The sequence below is a fragment of the Silene latifolia genome, chromosome 6 (assembly GCF_048544455.1).
Source record: "Silene latifolia isolate original U9 population chromosome 6, ASM4854445v1, whole genome shotgun sequence".
NCBI classification, from domain to species: Eukaryota; Viridiplantae; Streptophyta; class Magnoliopsida; order Caryophyllales; family Caryophyllaceae; genus Silene; species Silene latifolia.
The window spans coordinates 94,836,451-94,857,408 of NC_133531.1; the positions used below are offsets into that span (position 1 = coordinate 94,836,451).

The window sequence follows — 20,958 nt, forward strand, 5'->3', positions numbered from 1 at the left end:
TCTCATATTTGTTGTTATCTTGGTTTAAAGTATCAACCTTTGTGAGTAGAAATTGATTATATCATAGGATTTGTTGGTTTAAACATATCTTTGTGATATCCCATTTACTTTCCTCTTGGTTTTGTTCTTCATGCTCTTGGTTACAATTCTTACATGGTTTAATGTTAGAATTTGTAGTTTAAGTAGGATTATCATTGTTGGCTTAGATAGTGGTAATCACTTACTTGAGGATTGTTGTTGGGTAAATGAAAACTAGAGAGAAAAGAGTCTTGCTTTGAGAAAAGTTGGAACTTGTAGGATTGCACCAAGTTCTCTTAATTATTAAATCATCTTACTCACCAAGTGTTTGTTATATTGCTTGTTAGACTAAGATTGCAAATTTCACTTTGTTTCATGTCACCAATCAACTCAAAAACCCCCCTTTTTATGTCTCTCTATTGTTTGTCATTGTGAATAACCATTGTTTGTTTATAATCTTGTCCTTAGTAGTCAATAGTTTACAATTCAAGTATTTAGCTTAAAAGACCTTCTCTTGGGATCGACCCTTACTTGCACTATATTACTTTATCATTTAGAGTAGTCTAGAGTATAGTTTGGCTTATAAATTGTTAATTTGATAGCTTAATTCTAGCATATTAACGACCTAGTTTATTGCTCATCAAGGAGTATACCCGATCAGCATGGGACAACTAAGTCTTAGGGTGTGTTTGGATAGCAAAAAAAGGAGGGAAATGGAGGGAAGGGGATGAGGGAAAGGAGAGGGAGGGAAGGGGAGGGGAAGGAGAATGAGGGAGGTAATTTTCCCTTTAAATCTTACCTATATTGGTGAGGAAATAATTTGCCTTTTAAAAGGGACACGGAGGAATTAATTTTCCTTTCCCTCCAAATCTCTCCACCTTTATTTTGCTTCAAAGAATTTTTAGTTCTTCTAAAACCCTTTCCTCTTTTTTTCTTTAAGGCTCCAAATATCTCAATTCAAACACACCCTTAATCTATCTTTATGAAAACGTACGCAAATACAATCGGATAATTTGGCAATTAGCTGAGCTTTGCTACGTACAAAATATCTAAGCACCACCTGGCATGGATTCAGCGTAGTACTAGGAAATTCATTTCAACATATGCTTGATAATTTGTGACTCTACGCTTGTGTCTGTAAGTCTGTACACTTGGCTTGAATTCCTAAGTGATCCTTTTCTAGTTTCAAATGGGGATGATCGCATTGAGTTTATCATGTCAAATTTTTAAATAGTCATATGTGATTATAAAATGGTTATATATAATTCGTTGTAGATTTCAGATGAAAATAATCGTCTAAACTGAGAATTTTCCCTTAAAAAGAAATATCAAGATCTCCAGGCGCACATCATTTACTAGATACTCCCTCTGACCATTAAAGGCAATATAGAGAAAAATGGAGAATTTAAGAAAAATGTGGAAAGAGGATGTTGAAATCGCCTGTCCTACATTTGTGTTTCATCTTCTATTCCATTGCTTTTATCTTGCAACTCATCATTATTCACATAATAAAATTAAGTAGCAATTTCTCTTAGTGGGACACGAGATGAGACACAAAATAGGACAGAGAATACGCTCTCGAAAAGAGGAGGTGTAGGGTAAAGAGGATAAAAAATAGATGGGCAGGCCATGTAATTGTCGGTTAATAGGTGGATTATGTAATAACATTTTGTATAAATATCAAATGAATATAAAGACAACTTGATAATATTATGACATAAATAACAAATATATTTGGTTTAAATCGTCCGTTTATATTAAGTATTAGCTTTGTTTTAGGTCGGGGGAGTACAAAATTTATCATGTGTGCCATTACAAACCCCAAAGATACTCCCAACCTCCATAGTTGCACTCTCACAATTCACAACTCACAACTCACAACTCAGAATGCACTCACTAAAACACCATTTTATACACTCCTCTCCAAAATTACTCTCATCATCATCTTACCTCCCAAAACTGAATTTTACTCACCATTCTCTTCCTTCCCAAAACTACTCTCCTCCCAATTTTAAGAGACATGCCTTGGATTTAAGGGCATGTAATCTTAAACCCACTTTGATTTCCTCTAAGTTTGCATCTAATTCTACTCACCCTTCTTCTACTTCCTCATCTTTACTGGCTTTTCAGGCGGGACCCACTGCATCACAGACCCCCTTGCCCTCTAGTTTTCTAGAGGAAACTCTTGAAAAGGTCACTTTCTTATAACATGATTGGTATACTTTATTTGTGTATAATTACAGAATTTTAGGTCCATATAATTCAAGTATGTCGGGTTAAAACGGCCTCCGTCTTAACCACTAGGCTAAAACTCGTTCCGTTTTTCTTCCCCTTCCCAAAATTCAATTTTGCCACCTGTAACTGTAAAGTTTGTTACTTTGTGGATAGTGTCCAAGTATAACAACTCTAGTTTTTAAATGTCTTTGTTGCTGATTATACTTGGCTGTGAATTAATATTAGTTTTGTTGATAAACTCATGAATGATTGATAGGTTATTTATCGATGGCGTTTCGTCACGTTGCTTGGAGTTATGGGTTCCTTAATTGGCTCTGTTCTATGTTTCGTCAAGGTGAGTTTTAGTTTAATTCAAGAATTTTTCAATTTGGTACCTCAATGCTTCACTTATTGACTTTGTTGATATGAGGTTTTATATGTTTATCATCGAGATTGCCTATTTCATAGCACAACCCCATACCAATATACTCACTCCGTGCTAGTCATTTGTTTACCTTTGCTTTTGGCATAAAGACCAAGGAAAGAGGAGCCGATAATTTGTGGTTATTGCTATTGGATGGCAAATGGACAAAAATGAATGTGGCGGATCAAATTATCCATTATAAACATCCCTAATATAGAAAGGTAAACAAATGAATGAGACACCCAAAAATGGAATGGGTAAACAAATAACTGGGACAGTACATTGAGTTTCTTAAATATAAGTATTAATCAAACACCATGGTACAAAATCGTAATTTTCTATATTTAGTCACAATTCGCTGGAAGTTGAGTGAATTTGGTAACCCATAACATCAAACTACAGCGAAAATTTTCATGTCAATTTACAAAATATATTCCATAACGTCAAGTTTGACGGTTATGATCTGGAGAAAATACTGAATCTTGTACAGTTTTGGACGTCCTAGTAAGAATTGTCCTAACCTTTGAAAAGTACCTAACCGAAATTATTTTATTTTGAAACGTTTGTAAGGTTATTGTATTAAAAAAGAAAACATTTTGAGTTAATGGTTTTATTTCAATAATTCTCTGTGTGATGATGCTAGGAGTAGAAGCTGAATTGTATGCCATATAAGAAGATGGTTGCATTGATGAGTTTCCATAGATGAGTGGACCATACTATTAGTTTGTCGCATGGATCATTTATAGCTTGTAACACTCATCCATTCAAGCTTTGATATAAATATATACGGAGTAATATACAATGAAAATCTAGATCAGTTGACATGTTGTACTCATACCAGGGTGTCATGTGTTATTTGGCAGTTGGCACCAAGTGCTTAAGTTGACGAGGAAACTGAATGCACTGTGGGTTTTGATATCAATGTTACCCTTCTAACTTGGATCTTTAAACTTATACGGAGTATATCATTTAAGAAGTTGGACACACTTGTTTGAGTTGTGTCTATTGATGGTGGTAGCAAAAGAAAATGTGATCCCATCTCTTAATTATCGAAAATAGTACTCACTTAGACCTTGACACTATACATGTGCAATTTTATAGTCAGACATTCCATCAATTTTTTTTCGTGGGGTTCGGTTTATTTGTCACATAAACTGAACTGTCCAGAATACGAGTGGAAAACTTATCTTCAGACTTTAGCTCTACTCCCTTTAGCCATATGGAGTTGTTAATCAGAGAACCAAATATCAACCAATAGCTGACCGAGCGGCGCTCAATTTTATGTCATATCCATTTGAATCTATATTTCGCTCTTTTCCCTTTAGCTATTTAAAGCAATGCGGAGAAAAGCAGTAATTAATAAACTTGAGTAAAGTCCACATTTGCAAATTGACACTTAAGGTTACTTCATATTCATGAGAATGGAAACATAGTGAAACTCTATGCCAAGAAGATACTCAGATAGTCAGATTAGTGCCCCAAAAAAATGGTGTTACTATGAGTTTCTTATCTATCTTTGTGGTTTCCATGTTTTTTTTATCAACAACGGCTATGTTTATAATCTATCTTTTAGTTAAGTAAAACTTTCAGGGATATAAAGGTCTCCCCTTAGTTTATGATCTAGATCCATCCTTGCCTCCTTGGCATGCAGCTAATATAATCCTTCCTTGTTATAGGGTTGCGGGATTGTAGCAGCATCCTTCATCGAACACTTTGCAAAAAGCGGGAAGGCAATTGACTTGCTGGTTGAGGCTATAGGTGAGTTTCACTTAAATATTCCGAAGTTTGGTTTTCTTAACATTTACTTTTGATTGCCCTTGTCCCACATGTAAATTTATCGTTCATTTCTTGCAACCAGCATTGTTAGTAAAAATGTATTCCTTCATCAATGTCTTGGTAAAGGAGCAATGAATAACATGTGCAGATGCAATGACATATTCCATACACCATAAATCCATAGCCTCTATTCCCTATTAAGAGCGAGGAGGTGATTTCTGTGTCAGGATAGTTTATTACTTTACACAGTATTAGATAGTGTCTCTTGTTGAATATGACAGCCATCATCCTTGTAAATTTACCTAGCATCATTCAGAATGTGACCCTTAGTTTGAGAAGGCGCGAGGTGCACTGAGGCGATGGGGTCCCAAGGGGCTTAGTCGAAGGCGCGCGTCTTTTGGACTCGAGGCACACTGACTTTTCAAACGAACATCCTATTTTACAATCAAATTTTGTGCGAGAATAGTCCTTTTTTGGTTAAAGAGGGCTACCATGTATTTAAAAGTGAAAACTAAGGAAAAGGGGTAGAAAATACTGGTAAAATAAAAAAATTTGGAAAAAAAATATGGAATTGCATACTAATGCACCTCGAGTGGCCTTGGTACGCCTCGGGTGCGCCTCACTAGTTGCGCCTTGGGTGTGCCTCATGTGCCTTAGGTGCGCTTTTTGTATTCCATGCGCCTCAGGCACTCTGATTCAATCTGATTGGCGCCTCACTGCCCCTAGGAGGCGCGCTTTTTTAAACAAAGATGTGACCAGCATCTTTATAAAAAAAGTTCAGAGGGAACTGCAATTGCTTTTATGACTGGAAGTAATGGGAATATTTATATTAATGACAAGCTGGCGAGCAATCTAGTTAGGGCTCTCTTCCCTTTCTCAGGTAGCAGCCTAGCAAAGAGATGTTGATGTGATCTCTAAAATAATGTACTCCCTCCGTACCACATCAAAGGTAACGTGGGGAAAAATGGAGTATTTAAGAAAAGGTGGAAAAAGTAAGGGTAAAGAGGGAAAAAATAGGTGGAGTATGTAATTGTGTGTTGGTAGGTGGGGTATGTAATGGCATTTTGTGTAAATATCAAATAGGTATAAGGATAACTTGGTAATGTTGTGGGCCAAATAAGGAATGTTACCTTTGGTGTGGTACGTCCGTTTATAGTAAGTGTTACCTTTGGTGTGGTACGGAGGGAGTATATATTACTGGTACTCCCTGTAGCTTGTTGGTTTAAAGCTTCTCAGCTTTACCTGTGCCACAGGTCTGGGGTTCGAGTGCTGGTGGTGGTGGTGGTGGTGAATGGTGATGAAAGTGGTAGTAACAGCAGTTAAATGTATAATGTCACTTCAAAGTTCCTATTGATCCTATTTTGTCATCTAATTACCTGAGGTTATATATCTTCTTTGTATGCAAATTCTTGTACGAGATCATTTCACTGAGAGACGGTCACACTTAGCAACATAATTAAATGGGAAATACTCTGTTATGCTATATAAATGAATATTTGAGCTGCTGTTGTACAAGACTTATTGTTCATTTTAAAGACCTCGAAGTTTTTTCATTTAAGAGATCTGTAACATTATGATTTCTTTTCCTGTATTATTTACTTCATTGTTGAGAATCTTGAGATCAAGTGGCCAACTGACCTCCTTTATGCCAAGTTAAACTGCTCTGCATCTGTTGTCATTTTTTGCTAGTTCATCTTCCTCGGGTTTCTAAGTTATACTCTGTACCTGAGTTTTATTTGGGTCTGTGAACCGCAAGTAGATGCTGCTTTTTATATAATCTCCCTGATTTAAATGACTTTCAGAATTGTGGAACATGCTTTTGTTTACCAAAAAGTTCGGATCTACAAGAACCTTGGTTCTATATCATTTTATTTTCTTGTCTGATTTCTGTTATGCTTACCAGTTTACGAAACCTATCTTTTACTTACCTTTTAAAATCCACCCTTTTAGCTTAAAAAATATGAGTAGTCGATTCGTGACTTGTTTTGTGCACTAACTGCACCGTATTTTAACTACCTTTTTTTTTGTTGGAGACAAATAGCATGTGTTAGTGTGTAAATGATCCCAAGGTCTAGCATTCAAGTAAGGAATGTCGTTTTCAAACATTAGGCCATTTGATTAGACAATTGCTTCACCATTTTGATTTTTGGGTGCAAGGTTACTGATTAGTTTATTCAAATGAACCAGATGTATACCTGCTTGGAACAGTTATGTTGGTCTTTGGAATGGGTATCTATGAGCTCTTTGTCTCCAATCTTGATATTGCAAAATCACAGCCGGGAACGATACATCCGAATCGGTCAAACTTGTTTGGCTTATTTACTTTATTGGTAAGTTTGTCTTATCATAAACCTGACTTGAATATCTATATCAGCCTGAAATTGCAGAACTGAATGCGTGGAACGAATATATTTCTTTTTTTTTTAACGAGGTCAATAATGGATCGTGTGAAAAGATAAAGGGTTAAGATTTGACCTTGACCTAACGTCTGAAACATTTAATACTCAACCATTAGCCAAGGAGTGCCCAAGTGTTCATGTAAATACGACAGTAAAATATATGCATACGTCAGATGGCTTAGCCAATTAAGTCATAGAGGGTTGAGCTCATGACCTAATCCATCAGTATCTCCAAACTCTCTTTACGTCAAAGTGTACTAAAGTGGTTAGAAATAAAATCAATAAATAACTTAAGCAAAAGCATATTTAATGTAAGATCCTCCATCGTCTGAAATGGTGTTTAATATTGATAGCAAAAGCATGTTTAATACTCCCTCCAATTCTATATTTTCTTCCCCTTGTTTGTGGGGACGGGAATTAAGGAGAGGAATAAAATAAGAGTAAAAAGTTGGGTGGGGTTTGGTGGTTGGAGAGAAGGATGAATAATTATGAGTTAAATAAGGAATGGTGGAGCCAAAACATTAAGGAAAGTAATAAAATATGAGTAAAAGAGTTGGGTGGGCATGGTGATAGGAGAGAGAAATGAATAAAATAAGAGTAAGTTTCCAAAATAAGAAAGGGGAAGAAAACCTGAATAATCCGTTTTAGGAAATAGAGAAGAAAATATAGAATAAGAGGGAGTATTAAATAGAGGCAATATTTTGCAGATATCGGTTTCGTCGTGGTGACTTAAGCTTCCATGTCCGTAATCTGTTGTATTTAATTTTGCAGGAGCGACCAAGATGGTTAGAAATAAAATCAGTAAATGAGCTGAAAACAAAGGTTGGGCATGTAATTGTGATGCTGCTGCTGATAGGGTTGTTTGACAAGAGTAAGAAAGCTGCAATTAACACTCCTATAGATCTGGTTTGTTTTTCAGCTTCTGTTCTTCTCTGCTCTGGTGGCCTTTATTTGCTATCTAAACTTAATGGCTCAAAGTAGAACTTTTGTGTATATGATCGTGTGTAAGAATTGTGGTTAAAATCCATCGCATATATATTAGTGAGGCTTTCTGGAAAAATTGTGTCTATTTTGATTTTGAATCAGTTTTAATGCAAACACCTGCTAGTGACACGAGGATGATTATAATAGTCAGTGAAGTGTAAGAATGATCAGTCCACCAGTCACATAGATACAACTTTGAAATGGGCAAATCAATCTTGCGCCTGACAGAAAATGTAAACAAACATTAACCGATTTTCCTGCCCTCTACAAACGTTTATACCCCCGTCCTCCACTAGCCGCCAACCCTTCTTAGCCCACCTTTGGTCTTCCCCTCAAATCACTCCAGCCCCATCACACACTCTTCTTGATCACCTTCTCTCTGTTTCCTACACAACCCTTTATTGGTCATTATGAAGTCTCTTTAGTCTTGTACTGTAATCTTGTACTGTAAGTAGTAACTTCCCAACCCTTCTACACTAGAATTTATAAACCCGCGAGGCTACGAGACACTCTAATTCATGTCATTATAAGGTCTCTTTACCTCTTGCTTGTTAGCACCTTTCGAAATGTTATATGAAGTCGTTTATACCATAACTAGTTTAGTCCTCAGTCAACACACGAGAGTTCCCTTTTTCTCAGATCTTTCCTATTTCACAAATTCTCATTGAAGACGGACTATCCGTCTTCAGCTTGTGACGGATAGTGCCCATCTTCAATGAGACAAGTTGTTCCTATTTTGGATGTATCCCTCTATTTTCATTCCCCTCCATTTTTCCTCCAACTACTCTAACAAACAAAAGCAGAGATTTTGTAGAAACCAAATTCTTTCACCTTTTTTAAAGAATGTATGAACTATTGAAGCTGCACGTGAATTTGATTCCAACATAAAATTCCTACTATAAATTTGCTAGAATAAGTTTGGTTAACATTTAAACTAGTGTAGTTTCCGTGCTAAAGCACAATATTTTTTAGATTTATTTCATAAAGAGACGTTCTCAATTAAATTATTTGTATAAATGAACTCTAGTTTTAATTAAATGTTATCATCTACTATAATATTAACGGTTTTTTCTCATGGTACCCTCGAACTTTACCAGATTACACATGGTACCCCTCGTTTTATGTTTCTACATATGGTACCCCTGTGTTTACCTTTTTCCTTCCCATAATACCCTTTGCCAAACTTCCGTCATCACTTCGTTACTTATCTGACTAATGACCCTTTTTTTTGTTATTTAATACACTAATTCCTCACATTATACACTAAACTAACTTTAATATCTAAATCCCAAAAACACCCATTTTCAGCATCGGCATCTTCTGCTTAACTGCCGTCACCTGCCTCGCCCTCGTTGACCACCACGCCACCACCACACTGGCGCCACCATGCCTACATCGCCAAACCCGTTCACAATCCACCACTGCCGTCTCTCTCCTCTTTCCTACCCATCAATCCGTTAAACAAATAAAATCTGCCACCATTAAAACCACCACCATTTCCACCCTTATCAACCCTAAATCCCCAAATCGATTACAATAATCTTCAATCAACATTCATCAATGGTGAAGTACGAGGTATCACCCTACCTCATTAATCGAGTCCAGATCGCAATTCGCAAAGCCGACATTTCTTCCTTCAATCCATTTGATCATCTCCCACCATCATCGTCACCGTCGATTCTTTAAGACGCCATTGCTGCCGTTGGATCAAATGCAGAAGATGGTCCACATTGTGAGAGCTGTAATGGCGAGAGGCGGCTTATATCTAGCTCAATTATGGTGTTAAATCGATTATAAAGTTGATGTTTGCAATCAAGAGTAGTCTCATGACATCCAATTGTGTTTTTTTGGGGAGGTGGAGGGATGATTATGATGGTGGGAGAAAGTTAAGATGATGATGGTGGCTCATATGGTGCTGGGCGAAACACGGGGATGTGCGCATGAGTCATGATCTCTACCGAGGCTCCGGTGTTGGCGATAAGTGACGGTCGTTGGAGTTTGGTGTTGATGGTGTGGTGGTAGTAGACTAGTAGGGGTGAGTGAGATTAAGCTTAAGGTGTGTTTATTTGTTAGATAAAATAAGGATTAGTGTATTTTATAACAAAAAAAAGGTGTCTTAAATAAGAGGTTTGACGGTGTTATGACGGAATTTCGTCAAAAGGGTATTCTGGGAAAGAAAAAGGTAAACACAGGGGTACCATATGTAGAAACTTAAAATGAGGGGTACCATGTGTAATCTGCCAAAGTTCGAGGGTACCATGAGAAATTTCCGTAATATTAATAAGAGCTAGAAAAAAAACGTTTACTACCAAAAGACACTTTATTAAGTTATTTTATTACTATTGAAAATAATGTTATATCATTACATGCAACTAATTTATGACATTAATAATACAATTACGTTAATTGTATAATCTAATTAAAACACGTATTGACCTTAAAATGAAAATCGGTAAAAACAATGGGCTAATTCAAAAATGTGGGACATTAATAGCTTTCACTTTGACAGGTGGGATAATAGTGGGGCTACTTATACGGTCTACAATATACAATCTATCTAATGTTGTGGTGTCAGTATCCACAAAAATAGGGCCGCCCAAAAATAAGCCGGCCCAACTGAGCAGATGTTCTTTAGGCGGGAAAACTAAGAGAATTCTCATTCTACCAGTAAAAAGGGGGATGATGAAAGAATCAACTAAATATCTTCTTCCTTACTTTCCCTCCCCTCCCCTATCTTCGAATTTTTTTGGCAAATAGGTTCCTTTGAAACTATTTTGCCAAATGGTGTCCACGTCATCAGTTTTTTATTTTTTTTTCCAGTTTTTATAGTAAGCCGCTAAGAAATTTTTTTCTTTTTTTAAAAGAAAAAAATGTTTTAAAAAAAAAAAAAAGTGAATAGTAAAGCCGCTAAGAAACCTAGCGGCTTCACTATTCACTTTTTTTTTTTCAAAAACTGTCACCTTCAAACACTAATGGCAGCCTATTCTAGAAATGAACAACCACTGAAGCCGCTAAGAAATCTTAGCGGCTTCCCTATTTCTCTATTTTTCATAAACTTATGGCATCTATCATCTGAAAAATGACAAGGAGACAAAGCCGCTAAGAAACTTAGCGACTTTGCCTAAAAATTGGAAAAAAAATGAAAGTGATGACGTGGACACCATTGGGGCAAAATAGTTTCAAAAGAACCCCAATTTACTAATCATTTTGCTAATTAACTCCAATTTGCCAAAAATTCCCTATCTTCCTAATCCTACCATCCAAATAAAGCCTTAGTTTTGTTTGGTTTATTTAGAAACAAATTCCTATATGAAGTTTGGTTAGACGCTTTTATTTTGGGTCATGCTCATTCATGTACATGATTTACTCAATCATGTACATAAATGACTATTTTACCCCTCCCATTTTACACTATTTTCAATTTTAATTTACTTAGCCTTTCAATTTTCCCCCACCACCAACCACCACCCCCTCCCCTGCCCTACCACCCCCTCCCCTGCTCGTCGGCTGCCAGTCTCGCCGGTCGGACCCCCACCGCTCCACCCACCCAGATCCCACCGTCCATTTCCCACGACCCCACCGTCCCAGGCTCGCCCCCACCCACCCATTCTACCGCCTCTCTCTCGCGTCCCTGCACAGCCGACAACCACCGTCTCCCTCGCCACCGTCTCCCTCGCCGCCCTTGCCCTTCAACCACCATACGAACCTCCCACCCGCCCCTCCCCTACCATCCAACCACCCTTTCCAATAACTCTATAACCCTAATTTCAATAAACTCTAATTATTTTATCAACACTTTAATTTACACTTGTTTGATTGAATTGAAAAAATTGATGCGTAATTAACGAAGTAATAGTTCTTGATCGATGTGAGAATAATGATTAACGATTTTTACTAATTTGGTACAAATTATATTAATTTTTGGAAGGAAGAGAGAAAGGGACAATTAATTTTTCGTTTGAAGTAGAAGGACAATGAATGGAAAAATTATGACAAAAAGTACATGATTGAGTAAAACTCGTACATGAATGAGCAATGACGTTTATTTTAGATTGGTTCCGCTTGTCTTTACCAAAAATAATAATAATAAAAAAAAACATGAACTAAATTCCAATAGGCTGTTTAGTTGAACCATGTCAATTCCCTTGTTTTTGTTTCTAAAAATGTCTTGATACCTTGGCTAAATTAACTTTTTGAAAAACATTAACATCTATATAAGGATATATTTAATTTTATAATCAATGAAACATAGTAATTAGTAAGTGAGAATGACTTGTTCCTAATTGGGTTGCGCTCCCAGTGTCCACGATGTCACAAGTTCGACATCCAACCACAATGATCTTTAGTTTCTTCTTCAAACCGTAACTTCCAGCTCCACCACCGCCTATATGTAGCTTATCCTTGGAGACCCTGTACTCAAACTATCCTTGGACTGTCTACGGTAATTGTAAGATCTCCATTCAAGGGATTGTATCTTCTTTAACGACTTCATCTAAAGGATCAGTTCTCAACCTAACTCTTTCCTTCCCTCACAAAAGATTTGATAAATGATGAACTACAAAAAGAGAGTAAATAAATGCCTATAACAACAACATTACCCCAGTGCCTCAATGGTCCTCATGGTTTCCGTAAATTGCGGGGTAAGGGGTGTTGGAGGTACGCAGCCTTACCCTTACCCTTGTGTTAGTAACACAAAGAGGCTGTTTCAAATGACCCAAGATGAAAACTGCGTCGAGAACTGCAACGGAGGACTGCTACTTCACAAGAGCAAGAAGCGCAACCGCTTTAGTGCGCCATTTTGATTTAGTCCATCAATTGAGAACCAAAGAGTTATTGAGTCTTTGACCCCATTGGAAATATGAAAAGATCAAATAGTTGCCTAAAACATCAAAAAGTTCTTAAGACTAATACGAAAAAATTAAACTGTATGGAAATGATCGAGGGGCGACAAGAAAGAAGGGATGCGAAAATAGATGAAAAGATCCACAAAAAACATGTTAGAAAAACACTCTAAGGAGGGAGGTTGTCACTTCCTCATTGGCCTTGTTTTAGCTCATGATCAAAAATCAAAGTTAGAATCAATGCATTCCTTCTTTTCCTCAAAACACAATCTTCTTCTTTTTGAATATGAGATCATTGTTGTTAAACTCCCGATCCGGATCATAGGATCTTACGATCCTACGATCCAAAAAGTGGTGACCAATCCCGATCCTAGGTAGGATCTTAATTTTGTAGGATCTTACGATTCAACTTATTTCAAATTTTTCTAAAGTAGAATCTTAACCCGATTCTACGATCCCACGATTATACAATCCGATCCTACACTAGTAACATTTTAATTTTTTCGCTTAGTAGAATTTTATATATGACCATAAGATAGAAAACTACTATAACCTAGAACAATTTGTTGGTTCATGGTAAGATAATAGTGTTTTAAGATTTAAAAACAACCTTTTATCATATTTTGTTAACATAATTACGTATTTAAGTTAATAAGTAGGATATTACGATTCTACGATCCGATCCTACCGATTCGATCCTAGTACCCTGATCGATCCAAAGTAGGATCCCGATCCTAACAACATTGTATGAGATATCACACACAGTTCCAATCTTGAAAATGGATGCTGATTGACATATGCCATTGTTTAAGGTAGCAACATGGTCATTGTGGTCTCATGACCCCCATAAAAGCATTTGATTACGTAAGGAGCTTTTCCTTATGTCAAGAAACCATCTCAACCAAAAGCTCAAGCTAATGGTTGAAGTTCCTTGATTCGCTTTATATTCTAACACTCCCCCTCACACGAAGGCCCTTTTTTTCTTTTTTTTGGGCTTGAAGTGTGGGTGCAGGCGGGATTCCCTGGCCTGTTCTGATTATCCACTTTAGAATAGAGGGGGTGGGATTCGAACCCGTGACCTTTTGGTCACCAGGCTCTGATACCATGTCAAGAAACCATCTCAACCAAAAGCTCAAGCTAATGGTTGAAGTTCCTTGATTCGCTTTATATTCTAACACTCCCCCTCACACAAAGACCAAAGACCAAAGTTTTTATTTTGTATTTGCAAACTCATGGAAATTTTTATCAAATTACCATGAGTTTGAGGGGGGGTGTTACAATTATACGGACTACAAGAAGTCTTTGGTCTTTGGCGTATTTACGAGATAGATGATTACTATGCTATTTATTGTATGAGTAGATTGAATGTAAAAGGCACAACTCTATTTGTATAAATAGGTTGCTCTTTTGCTAATGAAAACAACACAATTTCCCTTCAATCCTCTTAACACAATTCGCCTTTCAAATATCTTAACACCTTAACAAAGTAGTTTTTGAGCAAACCTTAACAAAGGTAGACACAAAGTATTTTCAGGATTAGGTTATGGAAAACAAAAAAAAAACGCACTTAGTTTGCTGAATAGCACATAGTTTCATCACCACATTCTCACATATTTTTCATATTCTTCCCCGGTCATACATGTGAGATGCTGATACTGAAACTCGGTGACAAACTCTATCATTGTTTACAAACTAAAAAGAGAGCACTAAGACAAACTGAAGTTGTTTAGTGGAAGAAGCATTTATACATTTATACATTTGTTAATGTAGTTAGTACCCAATAAAGATTACTCCGTACTATAATGTAAGCTTAATTTTGCAGCTTGGTGTAGTCTAATCACCCTTTTGCCTTAAAAATGCAAGATGTATGGCTGTAGGAACAACTTTTGCACAGGTATGAGTGAAGACTGCTGGTCTTTCCTTAAATGGAATGATTCCCATGTTTCTTTACCTTTGTTCAGCCCACCTTATTTAATTAAACTATCTTTGTTAAACCTCGTTCCATGTGAAATTATTCATATTTATGTTACTAATATGCAACTTGTTTACATATGCTCTCTTTCTTTTCACCTTATATAGCCCGCCCTTCTCATTGTTATACTCAATTCAAATCGAGTTTACAAAAATTGATAACGAAACCCTAAATTAAGAAACGAGAGGGTGAGCATTACTTGATTCATGGCTCGTACAAAGATGAGTGTTAATGCATTCTCTTTCATTATCGTTATTCTAGTACTAACACAAGAGCTACAAGAAACTGTGGCTTCAAGGCCACCACCTCTTGGTATTGTTTCCAATGTTTTAGCCACGCCAAGGCGTGATGCTCCAATTGTGCAGAAACCTCGTTCAATAGGTTTGAATGTAATTAGGCCACCTTCTTTATCAATTGGTTTTAAGGTGAATCGTTATAAGAAAACTGAGACCGAGGCTTTTCGACCTACTTCCCCTGGCCGTAGTCCAGGGGCAGGACATGAAGAGCCACCACCAGGTTCTCAATAATCAAACGGTCTGCTTTTGCAAGATTACTTAAAACATCTCTCCGTTTATGTGTGACGATTTTGGGTGCAAGAAAGACGCTTTTTACCATAATGTTAACTAATGGATGAAAAAACACATTGGTTTTATTATTGTTCTTCATTTCTTGTTATTGTAATGTGAGCTTGCTTATAGTGTGATGTTCTTTCATATATGAATAATATATATGATGATTGTATGTGGTTGGTTAGTAATACTCATTTACGTTTTTGATCATGAACTCGATGCATGGCGGCATGGCGCTAGTAATGTTTTTCCATTGAGTAATTTGAGTTGCAGATGATTTGTCACAGTTTTCTTCTGCTGTAAGTATGAAGTATCTATCACAAATCATAACTACAGTATCTTAATGAGCTATGCTCTAGTACCAAATCAACGATCATGGATCAATTAGATTTGTAGTCATAAAATTGATCATGATAATATTGATATGGGAAATATGATATTCAATTAATTTACATATTTTATTAGAGACCGCTTCTCTGGGAGGAGGATCCTTTCCATTTCCTCACCTCTTCATTACCTCATAAATTAACTAAGATTTTTTACTTAAAAGATGATCAAGTTCTTGACTCGTAGTTACCAGGGTACTTGGTTGGCATTTCATTTTCCAGGTGTGGCTTTACACGAGTTAAAAACTTAAAATACTACCTCCCCTCATCAACAACGAAAAATAAAATAAAAAAAATACTACCTCCCTTTAAATGATGTTTCACTGTCATTTTGTACAAGTTTTAAGAAGAATTTATATATGTGTAATAGCATTATAAATTTTGTAATGGGATTATGAAGACAATACAAGTGTGATAAGTGGGATTAGGTAAGGTTGAAGTAGGGTACTTGATACTTCGTCTCTTTTAATTATTTGTTTAGCTTTAATTCAATCACTCCCTGCAAAGAGTGTAAACAAATGACTATGACAGAGGGATTATATTTCGTGTAATATTGTGATTGTCATTAGGATAAAATGATCATTTAATGTCTTATTTATTTTGTAGGAGAAAAAATGATTTAGGATTTAGTAGAGTGATATGATTATTAAGGATAATGAGAGTGTGGTTTTAGAGGTGGCTGATGTTCAAGGCAATGGTAGTACAAATTTGAAGAGTAGCTTAAAGAAGAATGAGCCTACTTCTAATACGCCTGTTCTTGAGTTTTCCAAAAAGGGTGGAGGTAATTCCCGTTTAAGGATCCCAACACAATCTTATCATAATTTGCTGAAAGGTAAAAAGTTTGAGTTTTTACCATAAAAAGGATTTGTCAACTTTAACAATTCAGATTCTTAATATTGAGGCACCTATGGGAAGAGGTATTACAAGAGAATGTTGTAAGAAGAAAAAGAAAAGGAGGAGAAGGAGTCCAAAAAAGCGGAACCCTGAGAGGATGACAGTCATGAACGATGACATGACTCCTATAGATATCATCAATGTGAAGCCTCTTATTCCTGGTGTGAGTTCAAGTGCGTCCGGTGCTTTTGACGTGAGTTCGTCTGCGTCGTCTTTTTGTGACAACTTCTCTTCCCCTGGTACTCAACTACTCCAGGGAATTAAGCACTAGGTTTATTGCTCATTATTCAAGCTTGTCTAATTCGCCGGTGAACGAAAATGCCACCCCAATTTGCGCTCAAGGCCAAAATGATCACCAACCTTTCCATTTTTTCAGCTTGTCGTAAGATCTCCTCGCTTCATAATCTTTCTCGCGCTCCTACTACGTCTATGCGTTGCAGGTACCCTTTCTATCATCGTATGAAAGAGAAAAGGAGAATTATCATGTCCAAGAAGAAGAAGAATCATAGCCACGAGGATGAATCTCCAAGACACATTTTGTCTACTTTCTCTACAAGTAGATACTTCTCTCATAAATTTCTACGTCCTCGTGGCGTAAGTGTGTCTTGTTGCAGGTACTCCTCTGAAGCTCATTTTATTAAGAAGAGAAAAGAAATTTCCGCTCATTTAACCAGCTCTGATCGCCCCTACAAGAAGCCTTCTTTGTCTGTCACCCCCATCCCTAGTTTAATTTCGTATTCAAATAATGTAATAATAAAATCCGACTCTGAGAGTCGGGTTTGTAGTGTGTAAGATACCTTTTTTACGGCTGCCAAAAAAAAAAAAAAAAAAAAAAACTATACGTTAGAATTTACTCAAAGCAATAAGGAGATTATTTATTTCCATTTTAGAGCTACTCATAAATTTTTTTTTCTACGAGGAATTATATTTTAATAATGTTAAAGTCTCTTCCTATGTGCGTATGTATTGGTAGAAGATGAGTGAAGGGAGTAACGACTAGTTTATAAGTACGTGGGTTAGTTCTTCTATTACCAATTGATTTTTGTGTAAGGTAACAGAAGCTTTTCTATCATCCCTTTTTACCTCTTATATGTCATTTTATCTAGTATAGGTACACTTGTAGATACCCATAATATTATTTTTCCTAATATCTTATTCTATTATTCTATTTCATATCTCTAATAAATAGTACTGTATCAAGTATCTTATCAGGTCCTAATTTTCAAGTATTTTCAACTAGTTTAACAGTTTTTTTTCATTAGTTAGTTTTCCAGGTTTTAGTTAGTTTTTCAACTAGTTTTACTAAATTTAGATTTATTTATTTTTAATTTTTTCCTTGGATATATTGAGTAATTGTCTAGTTTTGTAATTTTTGAAGATGATATGAAGTATATATTATCACAAATACTATTATAGTAGCATTGTACAACCGCCTCAAAGTTGTTGAGCTCTTACACAAAATTGTTGAGCTATTTTACAAGTTTTTGAGCTATTTTACGAAGTTATTGAGTTTAATAATTATTCTATTAAGCTCAATAACATTGTATCATAGCTCGATAATTTTGTTAGTAAAGCTCGATAACTTTATAACAAAGCTCAACTACATTGAATAAGTTGTATATACAACCAGTTGTATAATACATTAGCCGATTATCACAAATACTATAATTTGTAACAAAATTTGTGTAATTTTAACATTCTTGTCCTCTTTCAAATGGGAGGAATCTCACTTAGAAAGCGTAAAAGAACCTTAAAACACGAGATCCAAAAAGGCAAGAATCAAAGGAAGTGAGTTGGCAGGGCTGTGCGCTCACGATTCAGAATGACAATCTACACATCATTCTCTGGCCAATTACTAAATTTCGCATATACGGCGTTGTTGTCTTGTTCAGTCCCCACGCGGCCACGCTTGTAAATTCTCCAAAACTCGAGTGATTTTGTAAATATACTTTTTTTTTTCATTATGGGAAATCAGCGTCAATTTCTCATTCGCAACGGAAACAAATTAATCGATAATTAAATCGTAAAATTAAAGAACTGCAACTAATAATAAAATGAGACGATATTAAGGTCAGAACCCAGGGCCGAACTCACTAGTCTTAAAGTTTAGAATTTCCACTATAATAAGTAGTATACAACGTAACCATTCTGAATTAAATATCAACAGGGAACCCACAATAATTAAGGTAAAACATCCTCTAAAACTCAAGTGCAATTGGTAAAGGATACAAATTATACTACTAGAGCATCCCCTTAATTATTGTACAAGTACACCTGTTATACTTTCTCTCACCCTCAAACTCCCGACTATTTTTTTTTTCTCTACCAAGTGAGCTTGTTTGATAATGTTTTTTGAGATTGTGTGTGTGTGTAATTTTTCAAAATAAATTCCGCTTTATATAGGAAAGCCTATGGAACAAATTTCATGTACTAATATCTTCAATAATGTTATTAATCTCCCTTGTCATGGCTAATCCACTGAACCGAATATAATTCATTCAACTCCACTATGTACATTGCAACCTTGTAGTGTATGTACATGTAACATCTTGTAACATTAAACCAACCTTGTGTTGGATATATTGGGTGTCACCCAATAAATCTCACCCTCCAACACAAGAGATGTCGTCGAGGAATCAACCGTTGGCTTTATGAAGCACCAACTACACACCCGAGTTAGTATCTAGTCCACACCCTAAACTCACTATCACGACAAATGCATCGTGTATAGCCTAAACTCAGTCAATGATGTTACTTAACTTCGGAGAGAGACCCCTCTTCCTCCACCTTGCCACTAGCTAGAATTTTACCTTTGCGTCCGTCTGTAACTAGAAAAGAATCTTCCTTTATCGCCTCTTACACGAACGAAAACGTGCACATCTTTTCCGTTTACAGCTATCGGTCTTCGTCACATATCCATCTAAACGGTATAAACCATGACATACCTCCCCATGCATGAGGACCATAGAACCCTTAGTCACTTTTATTACTACTCCATGACTTTTACACCCATAACCTTACCACATTTGCCATTTTTATTTTCAGTACTCCTGTAGACACCTCGTTTCTGCACCCCTCGCAAACCACCCGGTGATGATTGGGCCGCATGTTTGATTCGCGGAACGATTTGTGACAGTTCGTAAGATTATCGTCAAGTGATTGCTCAAATATTAATGTCAACCTCTTAGTTGTCATCTACGTCCCGATACGGTCGTTTTGGCAGTAATTAGAGTACATTCGGAGTCCGGGTCAAAAACCGTCTCCATTTTCTGATAACTGTTAAATCCCGAGTCAGAATGTTCTGGAATGTTCCGGATATTTCTATTCCATATTTCTTAAATTTTATCTTTTGGCAAACAATATCCCGTAATATTCAAAAGATAATCGAATTAATTCCGTCCTACCATAACTTAAACACGGAAATCTTTCTTAAGTAGGAGGAAACCTCCTGGGAACAGACGCAGCAGGTGCTGCGCCTCTTCCAAGAGACGCAGCAGGTGCTGCGCCTCTTCCAAGAGACGCAGCGGCTGCTGCGCCTCTTCCCAGGCCCTTCTTTGCATGATTTACGTATCTTTTTTATATCTTTCCGAGATTCACTTCCAAAGAGTCTCCGAAACCCTATTCTTTCACGTGATTAGTATAAATAGGAGCCTTCGTTCCTCATATTTCTCACGCGAGTGTCCGCCCTTCTCTTCTCCCTTTGCATTCTAGACTTTGTTCTTACTAATTGGCGCCTACGTGCTTGAACCTTCGACCACGTAAGCTCGGATCTTCCGGTACCCGCCTCTCCGTTGCATGACCGACCAATTTGACCACTACACTCAATCAATCTAATTAATCAACTTGTTAAATCGTTTTCCTCTTACGAGGGCACTCTTTCCTTGCGTTCGCGTCGAGCATCACTAATCGATCTTCTTAGTTCATCTCGTTCCGTCAACATGTAAGTCTGAGGGTGTATTAATCTCTCTTTTATTTATTGTATTTTATTTATTGAATCATCGTTGTAAGGTTTATGTCGAAAGTACCTTATTAAAACCGATTTCTAAAACCGTCTTTAAAACCCTTTTTTGCGGATTTCCAGTAGACAGACGTCGAGAAAAGACGCGGCAACTGCTGCGCCTCTTCGAAGGAGCGCAGCATCTGCTGCGCCTCTTCGTGAGGCTGCCGCAGTTCCTGCTTCTTTTCTTCTTCCTCCGTCCTCTGTAATTCGTGTTTGTTTGATTTCTTTTGTTTTGTTCGTCTGTTAATTCTTCATCATGATAGTTTAATAATTCACATGTATATTAACCATCATTAATTAACATGTTTTAATCGTCATAAATCCGACTTAAATCCCTTATAATCAATATTTGCGGGTTTTCGTCATTAAATTCAATCCGGGTTTTAGAGATTCAATTCGTTCATATTGAGTTTCTGGGATTCATTGTTGATATATTTGCATCCATATTCATTATTAATCCGTCGTCAATTCATCATGTTTA

General features: G+C 36.6%; 1 protein-coding gene across 1 annotated transcript; it reads left to right on the plus strand.

Annotated features, from left to right (window-relative positions):
* Positions 1–1,798: 1,798 nt before the first annotated feature.
* LOC141587012 (uncharacterized) lies at positions 1,799–7,891 on the plus strand. Its single transcript, XM_074408424.1, has 5 exons — positions 1,799–2,211; positions 2,510–2,587; positions 4,333–4,414; positions 6,620–6,762; positions 7,603–7,891. The coding sequence occupies exons 1-5, from the start codon at positions 1,906–1,908 to the stop codon at positions 7,810–7,812; spliced, it is 819 nt and encodes a 272-aa protein (XP_074264525.1). The 5' UTR covers positions 1,799–1,905; the 3' UTR covers positions 7,813–7,891.
* The last annotated feature ends 13,067 nt before the right edge of the window (positions 7,892–20,958 follow it).